Genomic DNA, 12,682 nt, shown 5'->3' with positions numbered 1-12,682 from the left:
TTTTATTTTATTTTTTAGTGTTTGTGTGCGTGTGTGGCATCTGTGTGGGTCTCATGTGGTTTCAAACTAACGGAAAAAACTGAAAGTGCCTGATATAACTAGTTTTAAGCTTGGACTGTTTTTAGACAGCTTCTCCTTAAAAGACTTGAATGTTCAGTTGAAATTTTGGAGCTTGCTTTTTCCACCTAGATATGATCTCTGTGTGTGTGTGTATATATATGTATGTGTGCGTGGCTATATATGTATACACACACATATATATTTCTGAAACAGATGAATTGACAACAAAAAGTGAACGATGCTGGTGACTTCTGTAAAATCTCTTCATTCAAATATCTTGTGTTGGAACAATCCCATTGTTAACTCAGATTTAGTATAATGCCAAGAGTTTGAAATATGATTTCAACCAGCAGTTTTATTTAGCTGTCTCATGTTGGGGAGGGAGGGAGTGGTATTCATTAATTTGATACTTCAAAAAATGTCCAAAATTATTGGTATTCCAAAAGAAAACTACCCAATAAGTACCTCTTAAAACTATGAAAAAAAAGAAAGATGTGATTTCCAAATGGCATTTCTAAGGCAGTTGTCTTCCTGTAAGAGTTCTCTTGCCAAGGAATCTCTCTCTCTCTCTCATCTTTTACTCATTCTGTCCTGGAGGAGGGAATTGGGCTTAGAAAGATTCTTAAATGTTTCACTGTTCAGCAGAAAATAATCATTTTTACCTTTTGTGCAAGATATTTTACGTTTTAAAGATGATTTTGAAATGAGCACTACATAATGTCAATGTGAATGTAGGCCTTGGAAGCATCTTGCTCGGTGTTGAGCCTGGTTCTAAAAGCAATCTCCTGTGTAAAATGTGTGAATAGTTTGATAATTTGTATACATAATCAAGAGCATCTGATCAGCTGAACTCTGTGTTGGCTGCTGTATAGTACATGAACAAATGTCATGGGATAGAAAAATTACTTTGGATATTTAAAAGAAAAATAAATATATAGTCTATTTGTTTTGTAACAAGTTTCTGTAAATAAAATAATTTATACTATTTATAAGAAAAAGTTGTGCTTTGCTTCATGAAAAAGATTAGTTTGTTGAACAAACATGTTACTAAACAAGGCAATAAAATTAGGACTTTTCAATAAATGAGGTTGGTTGCATGGAATATATTATATGTTTCTGCTTCATTATAAAATCCTTCGCTATTAAAGGAAAACGTGATCTGTATCGGTGCCTATGTGAGCTAATTTCAGGGAATTGGATGTGGTCAAATTCTCTCACTGTACCTCGGCCAGCCCAGTGGGGTTGGAGTTTCCATCCTGCTGGGTCCTGGTTTTGAGTGGTGCCTGGATCAGCTCTGCAGCATTTCCCTGTCAAAGGACCTTTAGGGGATCAGCTCTGCAGCATTTCCCTGTCATGTCAAAGGACCTTTACTTCAGGTTCACACTTTGTATCGTTTCCTAAAGAGAGCAAAGAGAAGCAGCTTTTACAGCCCCAGCTGTGGTAGGATGAATTGTCATGTTCCCTGGGGTTTTTTTCATTCATAAAAAAGTATCTTCTGTGTTTTTACAGTTTGAAGATCCAGTGTATCAATTGAGCAGGTTAAATACTCCTGCAGAGATTTTCTGTGACTCAGTACTCCTGTGGTGGACAACTCCTGAGGAGCTGTTGGCAAAACTGGTAAAACACTGGGACAGGACTTCAGTCACATTTGTTCCAATGCCTCCCTTATTCTGTCTCTCTGCTTTGGTTTTGTCTTTTATGATAGCAAGAACAAAGTTTTCCTAAGTATTTGGAATAAATGCTACAAGATATAAACAGGGTTGAGACAAGAAGAAAGTTCTGCTTTGTCTTTTTAGAATAAGTGCTTCCAATAGTTCTACATTTACCTTCTGTGTTGACTGCAGATTTTATTTATTTTTTTTGTCTTGCCTTTCTGCAAATAGTAGCAATTTCTACTGTATGCCACCTTGTGTAAGCTGTTGGCACTGGAGCTGGTTGTGATGAGCTGTACAAGTGACTGCAAAAGGAGTTGGCATGGTGGAGCAGAGCTCTGCTTGGCATCGAGTTCAGGCAAGTCTGTGACTCCAAGTCTGCTGCAAAACTGAAGGATTTACTCTGCTTTTAATTGCATTGATACAGGGCCCAGCGACCTCTAAAACTGGCTAGGTGAAGAAAGAGGGGAAAAAGGTGCATTTGCCCTGTGTAACTCAGTTGTCTGAGGTATCTTGGAGCTCTGTGGGTTTGGAGCATCCTCTCTCTCCCCTCCCTGTGCTGCAGGGAGCCCTGACTCTAAGGCAGAGCAGAGCTGCTTGCTGGGTTATCACTTCTCCCAGTGACTCAGTCAGTTCTGACCCAGTGCTGGAGTGGAAGCCAGTAAACTGTGTAGGAAGAAGTTTCCCTCCTGTCACTGATTGTCTCACAGGAAAATACTCCAGTTTACATTCAGGAAGAGTTACTTGGTGATGTAGGAGAGTGACAGTGCATGCAATGAAATCTCAGGGTCAGAGGTTCCTTGTGTGTAGGGTTTGTGCAGTGTGCATCTTGTCAATGCCTATTGAAACTGGGGTGATGTGTCCTGGGAACCCAAAGGTGTTGTGCTCAAAGGCTACAACTTGCCTCTGGCAGCAAATCCCCTGCCCACTGGTCCTGCCCTTGCAGCAGTGCAGCTCTGGACTCAGGGGTGTGGAGCTGGCCCCATGCCCTCCCTGCACTGGGCAAACAGCTTCAGCACCCACTGCTGTTGTAGGCAGAGAGCTCCGTGGCTGCTGCTGATTGAGCCAACTACCAAAACAGCCAATACAAAGGGCTTGCCATGGGCTTGATTGAAATGCAAATTCCTGTTGGTTCATTATTATCACGTTCTGCTGCAACAAATAATCAAACACACGTGGCTTGTAGGATCCACCACGGGACTCTTAATTTGACTGGATGCTTTTCTCAGTGCTTTGGCTCTGAGCTGTGTTAGCTGCTGGATTTGTTCCTAACAAGCAGCATGGGAGCTTTGTTGTGAAAAAGGGGCATATGTTTGTTTTATTTCTAGCCCACCAAACTTCAGGGGAATCTTGAAAATCTCTAGGGAAGTTGTTCAAACTAACCTGCATTCCAGCTTTATTACAAATGAGGAAAACTGGCCTGAGAAATGCAGTCCAAAAGCTTTGACCAAGCCCAGGAGAAATGGATGGAGTTGACATCTGGGGCCAAATCGGTACAAAAGTTTTCGTCAGCATCAGCAGGACAGTGTGTTGCTGCACGGGTTCAGTGCTCTCTGACAGTGTTGTAAGTTTTTTTGTTCTCCATTTTGCAGTTGAGCTCCCTTCACCTGTGTCCCTTCCCATCCTTGACAGGTGACTTTTTCCAAAAACAAGTGCCTTGTCTCTTGCCTGCAAGGTTGGACCTTGAGCTCTGAAGCTGTGTTCAGTGAGAGAAGCAATGGAGCTGTTGGCAGGTCAGCAAAGACAGGTGAGCCAGAGAATATCTGCACACAAACTGGATTTCAATCACTTTGTAGCAGAGCTTTCCTAACAAACCCTCCACCACCCCCTCTCCTGCCCTTCCCTCCTGTCTTCTGCAGCAAATGCATGGCAGAGTGCAGGGGAAGTGTCTTGGTGTGTGGCTGTGGCTTGAAATCTGTGCCTGGTTCTGGCTACAGTGCCTGGTTCTGCAGGGAGTGTGAAGTCAGCCTTGCAAAGCGAAATTGGAGAATGGCATTAGCTCCAGGAACTGTACAAGCTTAAATTACAAGAGAGAATGTACAACTTTGGCATGTGGACTATAAATCCGTGGAAAGGTGTCAAGAACGAGGCATGGACGGCTGTGTCTGGAGTGCTGCTCACAATCAGAGTTAAATAAAGGGAAATCATGAGACCAGATAAACCAAAGGTAAAACTAACATGACCATGGGACAGTAAAAAGTAACTTGCAGTTACTTCAGGGCTTAAAAGCAGCAGAAATTCTAATGCTTCTGATTTGATATGGAAATGGAAATAGGCAGTTAAAAACAATAGAACAGACAAAATTGCACCCTTGATCAGCTCAAGGCCTGCCCACCCTGGACCCCTCAGCATTCCTACTATTTGGGAAAACTGTACAGGTTGCTTTTTCTTTTTTTTCAGGAGAGCAATGTAACCAGCTGCTCTGGCTAAGCTTTGTGCCTCCAGACTGCTGCCTTCCCTACAACTGTCCACAATTGTATCCCACCACTACTTGGCATGGCTGAGAGGCTGAAGTGCTGCTCAAAGCCTTCACATTGTGCAGGTAAAATTGCTGTGACTCTTTCCTGCCAGGCCTTGGCCAAAAAAGCTTTGTCAAGAAGCTCTGCAGGTTCTCCCTGGATCCTCCTTCGTAGGCTGAGATCAGGAAAGGAGCAAGGCAAGTTGGGATCTTTTAAAGAGGATCTTTGCTCTGGTTGGATAGTGCACTTCTGTTTGGAACATTGTTTTTTCACCCACCTGAGCAGAGAACACCAGATTTGGAAACACTTGGCTCCCACAGGATGATCACAATGGTTTGGATAAAATGGTTGAAAATTGCAAATATCTTAAAGCACACCAAGACTCTTTAGTAATACTTTTATTTTCCACACAGAGTAAGGATTTTCAGGTTTTTTTCTGTTGGCTTTTACCTACACTCAGAGAGCAGCAAGATTTCTCTGGAGTGCATGAAGCTCATGTCAGCCTAGTTTTCTAGAGCAAGTTTCTATTCCCTTCAACTTACAGTTAAAAAAATCTATGGTCATACATAAGCCAAGCAGAAATCCTAAGATTTATTTCATGAAGCTTTGATATAGTTAATTAAGGCCAGTTCAAATACAAATATGCTGGAAAGGAAAATTTATCTAAGCACCAGAAATTAAACCCCTCAGTTCAGTGAAGACATTGACAGTATAGTCTTCTGCACTTATGGAAGGTGAAAGAGATGTTCCCAAAAGTCTTTTTAGCTAGTTCTACTTATCTGGTATGGAACAGATGTAGAAAAACATAGATTACTGCAGCTCTGAAGAGTCTGAATATTGGCTTATATCAATCAAAACTTTCTAAGAAGTGGGATGTGTGTGAACACACAAAACAGACTCATTACCTGACTCCATGGCAAGCTCTAGGGTGAGAATGAGTTTGTTACTCTCACTATCCTGAAGGAAGATCGGAATTTTCTTCTACTAAACAACTACTTCTTGGAGAGGGGAACAACCAAAACAGCTTCCAGTAAGTAGTAAAAGGAAACCAAAAATCATGGTGGTGTATTTTGGGTTTCAGAACAGTCCATGAGAGCACAAACAGCCCCTCAGCACTGAGGAGTCCAAGCTCGGGCAGGTGGCAGCGATTCGAAGACAGGAGACCCTCTGTGATCTTGCAGAGGGAGGAGCAGGCAGAGGGAATTCTATGCTGTCCTGTCTGTGGCACAGCAGCTTCCAAGTGTCAGGATCATTCTTTGGGTAGATTTACCTGTTGGGGTTACTTCAAGCACTGAAGTTGCAATGAATACCAGCAGTAAATGGGTTCTGTTGCTAAGTGCAGTGGCATCAAACAGCTCAGAGAACTCAGTCACAGACTGTCTTTGGGAGGAGGAAAAAATCCCCTCAAGGCAGGCCAAGAGGGTAAACAGCTGCTGCTGTAGGCTGTGCCACAGCCAGAAACCATGTGTCATCAGCATGGCAGCAGCCCACGTGAGACAGTCATTCCTCAGCAGCTGTGAAGAAATCGTAACCCCTGCAGTACTTGGTCAGTTGTGTCAAACTGCAGAGCCTCTCCCACAGCTCCCACCCTCACCCTGACATCTGCCACTCCAACCCAGGCAGTAATTACACAGTAATGCTTTGCTCATGTGATTTCCTTTCCAACAGCTAGCAAAAAGGGAGTTTTAAGGGAGATGCTCCTGCAGTTAAAGATGTTCCCAGAGTTATAGTCTGTACAGTTTTTGTGGTTATGTTATTGCTTCACCCCTGTCACCTGTATTTTGGCTACTTTCCTATTCTGCAACTGATTCTTTTCACCTGATTCCAATACAAAAGTCCTAAAAGAGCATAAAATGGCCATTAGTTCTCTCCATTCACAGGTTGTGACTTTGCTGTTCAGTATTGAACACTGTACACACAGGCAAGGAAAGGAACAAAGTCTATTACAAGAGATCACCAATGGTATCATACATTTAATAAATGAACTGGGCTCCATACACCAGAACAGAACGTTGTGTACATAATGAAGTGGAAAGTAAAAACACTACCTCTCTCTTCTAGGTATTTTTTTTCCCCTACAGTATACCAAGTTATAGAATATATTTATAGGTTACTTCCAAAATGTTTTTAAACATCTAAATTTTGCATTCCCTTGCATTAAAAAATTACATATTAATTACTCTGGAAAGTTTCTGAACTCTGTTTAGCAGCAAATCTCCTTTCTTGATGGTTTCTTGGTACTGCCAATTCTTGCTATCAGGCCTAGGAATTGTGGGAGGAAAAAAAGGACGTTAGAAGTAAGAATATGTTATATACCAAGGCACTAAGCACTTTCTGTAGTAAATGTCACCAAAATGTACAGAATCGAGCTGGGCTGCCAAAAACAACCTCTAGGGATTGCTACATACCTGTTAGTTTCTACAATCTCATTTACTTTGTCTATTTTGCAGTGCAATCGTCCAGCTGCAATGAATCTTGAAAGCTCCCTAAATAAAGAGACAAAAGTTGGTTAAAACACATTCCACCAAGGACTTGTGGGCAGAGCAGCACTGAAACTGCTGCTACAACCCAACAGTGGCACCACCCTGTCCTTCTGAAGCAGCAAACTGCATTTTCATAAGGTCTCTTATGCATCTTACTGAAGCCTGGATATTGCACACAAGAACAATCATCCTAGTGATCTGAACACAAAACCTCTTAGTACTTTCTTCTCAGGCCAAAGTGGTGTACTTGAGTTAGTGAAGTTTATCACTGAGCTTAGCATCACCTGCTCTTCAGATCCAAAGGCAGCAGCTGTGCCTGTTGGGAAGGTACCCTGAGGTAAGTCCATTTGTGTCAGTCAATCCATTAGAAAAATTTCTCTGTAGTTTTTGAATATTTTTTTAAACTGCTTTTTTAATTATTATTTTGCTTAATCAACTGGTGGTCTGCAGCACTGATGGCAGAGGAAAATATTCCTGTGCTCAAATCTCTGGGAAGCACAAGAACTAGTATGACTTTAAAACATTTACCTCTGAATTGAATGGTTATTTGTTTTCTTTTGAAGCACCTAATAATTTCTGAATATTTCAAGCAGTTTCATATTTCTGTAACACTTTTCTATGTCGGAAAATCTGAAAACAAGAATGACCCTTGTGAAGACATCTGGAAGAAAATGCTTCATGTACATAGAGTAAAAGTCAATTTCTCACTTCACTCACCACTTAGTTTTCACCATGGCCTAAATCTGTTGGGTTTACACCAGAAAAGAATTGCAAATTGAGACTGCAGGGCATGTTTGATTTAAGTGAAAAACATCAGATTCTGAGTCAGAAAGCAAGCAAAACTAGAGAGGGAGACTGGGAGGGCACATCAAATGTGCCAATCTCCAAAGTTTTTGCACAGCTGTGAACTAAGTCATCCTGCAAAACAGTTTCACAGCACATGGAGGTCAACAGATATATGAGGATAAAGAACAAACTAATTAATATTATACAAGTTATTTTCTTTACTGAAACATAAGGTTCATTTAAACTCAGCCAAACTCTTCCGTACAAACGTAACTTGGCATGTTTAGAACCAAAGCAGAACAAATATATTTATTCATAACGGGATCATCATAAATATTTAAAAGGTGCACAGTGAGATCTTTATGAACTTGAAAAGCCAAATAACTTACTGATCTATGAATTCTACACTGACTCCAAAGGCTTCTGCCATGTATCCTAACGTCAGCGACCGGTAAGACTCTAGGAGTTGGCTGTAGGCATGAATTCTCATCTCCCGTACGTAGTATCGATAGTGAGGTGCAAACAGCCAATCTTTTTTCATCTCCTGCTCTACAACAGCTGAAAAGACAAAAAGAGTCAGCAATCTCTAATAAATGTAAAATATCAGTTATGTAAATATAACACGCAGCACCAGTTAATAAGTAACCAGCCTGACTGTAACTATATCGTGCTCTTGCATTCCTCAGGATGTGAAAGGGATTCTGCACTAAGAGAAGGAAATTTGCATCATCTGTGTCAGTTCTGGAACCAGAAATAGCAACAAGATGCAAATAATATTGTGGCAGAGCTAATGAGACCCTGTTAGCACAGAATCCTGGGACCAGCACCACCTCGCTGGAGGCAGGAGCTGGATCTGCCATCCTGGGAGCAGCACTTGGTATGTAACTACTGAAAGAAACATTGTTATCCACAGCTGCATGAGCAAATAACACTAATTTTCTGCTACTAGCTCTTAAAATAGTTACAAGGATTTCCAGGCACTGCAGTGATTCTTTTTCCTGACAGTGTCAGTTCTCAGCTAGGGATGAGGCCACCGATAGGGAACTGCTGCCCTTGGCTCTTAATCTCACCAGGCCTAGACCTTCACACAATGAAAGTTCTTCTTTGCTTTTTCTAAATACCTTATTTTCTTCTATGCTAAACCTCACAGAAGGCAAACAATGTGAGAGTTTTCTGAAAAGCTTTTCTTTAGTGTCACACCCTTTCACACAGAAACCAGAGCAGAAAGCCAATGGGAAGACCAATGAAAACTTTCTATGCAATTTCTTTTACATGCTGAGATTTCAGGGCCTTTAGACTTACAAGTCCTGCAAAACTTCTTTTGAAGATCAAACCTTCCACAGCTTTCCTGACCTGGCTCTTCAGGTAAGACAGTGTTCCACAGCCATTTTCAAAATGCTTTTCCACCTAATCAGATATGACCCTTCACAAGGCTCATTGGATGGGAATTTTTTTGTTTGTTTGAAAAATCAAAGCAGAAGATTTTAGGTCACTGTTAAAAAAAAATCTCTGTAGTTTGAGGTATTTGTCTGCATGTAGCTCTAGGTCTAGACTGTAGCTACTCCACAAAAAGTTGTGTATAATCTGAACCAAATAACTGAAGCACCTGAAACAGCACTGTAGGACAAAACTCAGCCTTACCTAGGGATTGGAAAAAGGCTGCGTAACGGCACTCGTAGAGGGAGAAGAGATACTGTCGTACAGCTGGCAAACTGTGCAAGGCCTCCAGGATCTCTGCTCCTTTAATGACCTGAAAGCAAACACATGTGTTGAACCACCACCACTTTCAGACTGGAGAGGAACAGCTCAAGGAAAGGCTGTGTCAGTTGGCAGCAGTGTTTTCCCCTGCTTTCCTTACCTTCTCCCTGAGGTCAGGCCTGTCCAAGGCAATCATGCTGACATAGACAGTGTATGTCACAAACGTTTTGTAATCCATCAGTTCATAGGATGTAAACGTTGACACTGTATCAAGGAAGAGCTCTGCTGCTTGCTTGAAGTCTCGAATAGCTACACAGTACAGGCCCTGGTACACCTTGAGACGGTTCCTCCTGTCCCAGTCTCCTCCTTCTTCTATAAGACTTCAAATAGAATACAAAATATTTACTTATGTCAATGTGTCATGTGATAAGTTATATGAAACAAGTACAAATCAACTGATATCATGAGATGAGAGACAGAATAACTTGGTTTATGTTCAGCTTCTTGAAACAGCCCAGGCTTTGTACACCTGTCAGGCAGGAAAGGCTTCCTTGGGACAGGAGAGCCCAAATGCTTTTGCACAGTGCAAGTTTCACCTGAAAGGAAACTTTACAGCCTCTCCAGCTGTGACAACAGTCCCTGTGGACATGCAGGTAAATATCACTCTCAGCCTTGGCTGTGGCAACAGATTTCCACTGCCTTTGCTGCTAAAATCAAAGCTGTGCATCTAAGGGCATAGAAAAAAGTTACAAGTTGCCACTTTTCAAGCATCACATTAACACAAAATTGGTGTGGCTGTAAGCAGGAGCACAGGCTGAGACAGAACCTGCTGAGAAGGCAACACATGGAATCACTGCCCAAGGAACAGAGTTATTGGGAATCCCAGTACCACCCTGCATTGGGGTCTCATCACACCAGCAGAGAGACTGGAACTGCAGCTTACCACAGGAACTGCTGAGGTTCAAAATCTTGGGAGCATGGACACACTGAAGCTAGCAATGGAAACATGGGAAGGACAGTGGCACCAGAACACACTGTGCTGCTCTTGCTTCTAGAGAAAAGCTCTCACTTTCCAGCTCCAGCTGGGTGTCAGTGGCAGCAGCTGGACTCAGCTTGCAGTCACACAATCCAGTCATACCCAGTTACTGGTTTTCAACAGGTACAGAACAGAAAAGGAGGAGCAGGGCATGGGCTACAACTGCAAATGGAGTCAGCTGATAGAAAACTGCTGCCACAAAATATAAACCTTTCTTTTCTCTTCCCCCTCACCAAAGGAATCCAGGAACAGGAAGAGCTCTAGTACCAGGTACCACCCACCCATCACTGTGGTTCTGCCTCACAACCAGTCCCAGTCATCTCTGGACAGAAAGGTATTTCTCTTCCATTTCTTTTGTTACAGCTCACTAGTGCTCTCAGCCCACCCAAGCAGTACCTCTTTGCCTTTTCAATGTTCCGTGTGATGAGGTCGTTATCCATGTAGAACAGGCCAATCCTCAGCAGATAGAACACGATATCCAGGCGGTGTCCCAGTGCCACAGTTTTGTCGTAAGTCTTGCGGAACGCGGTCAGAGCTCCTTCCTAACGAGAAGTATTTGCACTGTAAGGATGTTAACAGCACCTGGAGCAGGTACAAGATGCCTGTCCCAAGTACACACAGTGTCTTCCACTGTGACTTTGTCAGTTTCCCATAGCTTTCACATTACGCATTCAGAATCATCTTAAAGAATCCAAGTTTAAATCAAGTTCAAACAGCTGATCCTCACTTATCTTGTAAAGCTAAGGACTATGAAAACCTACTCTGTAACCTGAAATTAAGCTGCGTGATGTAAATAGCTTAAAGGCATGAGGAAAGGGAAAAATGACATCTGCAAATGGAAAATAACTTTTTCCCTTGTCAAGAGAAAAGACAGAAAAAGATAGAAAAATGTGGCCCTTACAAGACTCTCCCTCCTCTGGGGTGGTGCAGACTCACCTTGAGTCCTGGGGGCTGTTCTGGGTGCCACAATACATGAAAAATCTAAAGCTATTAGGGAGTGTCCAAAGGAGGGACACAAAGATGGTGAAGGGCCTGGAGGAGCCATATGAGGAGCAGCTGAACTTGGCTTTTCTTGGGTTTTGGCTGAACTTGTTTTTTCTCTAGATAATTTAAATTTGGTAGCTCCCTCCCTCTCTGCCATCCATGTCCGAGTTGTGCTGTAGAGAATACACACTGCAAGTGCCCACTGGGACCTGCCTAGCTAACTGAGTAAGAACACAGTGTTTTATATGAGCCGATAAAGCCTCTGCCATGAACCAACCTTGTCCCCAATCCTGCACAGGTACTCAGCTTTGGCCATCATTGCATCCCGGATTTCACTTTCCCCCAGAATCTTTTCTGCGTCCTCCAACTCGTTGTCAAGGCGTTTCAGCTCCTCCTCGTTGGCTTTCTTCATCTTGCTCAGCAGATCTGTGTCCATCTGCCACTCCAGAGACTTGCACAGAGCTTCATAGTACGGAGCCATGTCTGAAAGAGCAGCAGGAAGAGTTCTGTTAATTGCTGCAATGAGTGCCTGTGTGTTTTCAGAAGGACAACACGAGTGTCAGTGCCAGTGACATTCCTTCCATTACCAGGTACCTTTGAATCCAGACACCACAAAGCCAATGGTTCTGCAGGCCTTGCCCCCTCACTTCCTTCTGCTGTGACCCTTTCCCATCACTGCTCTTTACACCTCTCCCAGTTGCACTTTCCCTGCTCTAGGCTGGTGTGGCCTCACCTCAAGTCCTGGGGGCCGTTTTGGGCACCATAATATAACAAAGATCTGAAGCTACTGGAGGGTGTCCAAAGGGGGGACACAAAGATGCTGAAGGGTCTCAAGGGGCCATATGAGGAGTGGCTGAGGGCACTTGGCTTGTTCAGCCTGGAGAAGAGGAGGATGAGGGGAGACCTCAGGGGTCAGCAGCTTTGTCGTGAAGGGCAAGAGAGGAACAGGCTCTCTGTGACCAGTGACAGGACCCAAGGGAATGGCATGGAGCTGTGTCAGGGGAGGTTTGGGCCGGGTATTAGGAAGAAGTCTTTCCCCTGGGGTAAGTGCTCACAGCCCCAAGCCTGACAGAGCTCAAGGAGTGTTTGGACAACACTCTCTGGCACAGAGTGGGACTGTTGGTGTGTCCTGTGCAGGGCCAAGAGTTGGACTAGACAATCCTTGTGGGTCCCTTCCAATACAGAATATTCTATGCCTCTACTTACCCCACTCTGAGCGCAGCAGACCCAGTGTTCAGCCCATGGCTCTTATACCAACCAGCACGAGCTAACAGTGGTCAGAACCGCGGAGAGAACACCACAGAGGAGTGGCCAAACCCCTCTCTGCCCCTCATCACCCTCTGCTCACAGGGACACGGACACAGACACAGGGACACACAAACCCTTCTCCCGCTGCCCCGGACACCAAAGTGCTCAAACAGACCCCAGGCTCAGCCCTGCCCGCACTCACTGTGTCCCGCACTGACCCGGCCCTGCCCGCACTGTGTCCCGCACTGCCCCGGCCCTGCCCGCACTGTGTCCCGC

At 43.7% G+C, this 12,682-nt stretch overlaps 1 protein-coding gene across 1 annotated transcript; it reads right to left on the bottom strand.

Annotated features, from left to right (window-relative positions):
- Positions 1 to 6,114: 6,114 nt before the first annotated feature.
- On the bottom strand, positions 6,115 to 11,687 carry PSMD6 (proteasome (prosome, macropain) 26S subunit, non-ATPase, 6; the record flags this gene model as incomplete). The annotated part of the gene is made up of 7 exons (XM_009072232.1): positions 6,115 to 6,433; positions 6,580 to 6,657; positions 7,830 to 7,998; positions 9,082 to 9,190; positions 9,299 to 9,518; positions 10,571 to 10,716; positions 11,436 to 11,687. Coding segments are annotated over 7 exons (1,071 nt in total), but the record flags the coding sequence as incomplete, so codon positions are not given.
- Between the last annotated feature and the right edge of the window lie 995 nt (positions 11,688 to 12,682).

This window comes from Acanthisitta chloris, unplaced genomic scaffold, assembly GCF_000695815.1.
Source record: "Acanthisitta chloris isolate BGI_N310 unplaced genomic scaffold, ASM69581v1 scaffold14273, whole genome shotgun sequence".
Classification (NCBI taxonomy): domain Eukaryota; kingdom Metazoa; phylum Chordata; class Aves; order Passeriformes; family Acanthisittidae; genus Acanthisitta; species Acanthisitta chloris.
Note: the sequence above shows the minus strand (reverse complement) of the source record. Positions and strands in the feature narration are given on the sequence as shown.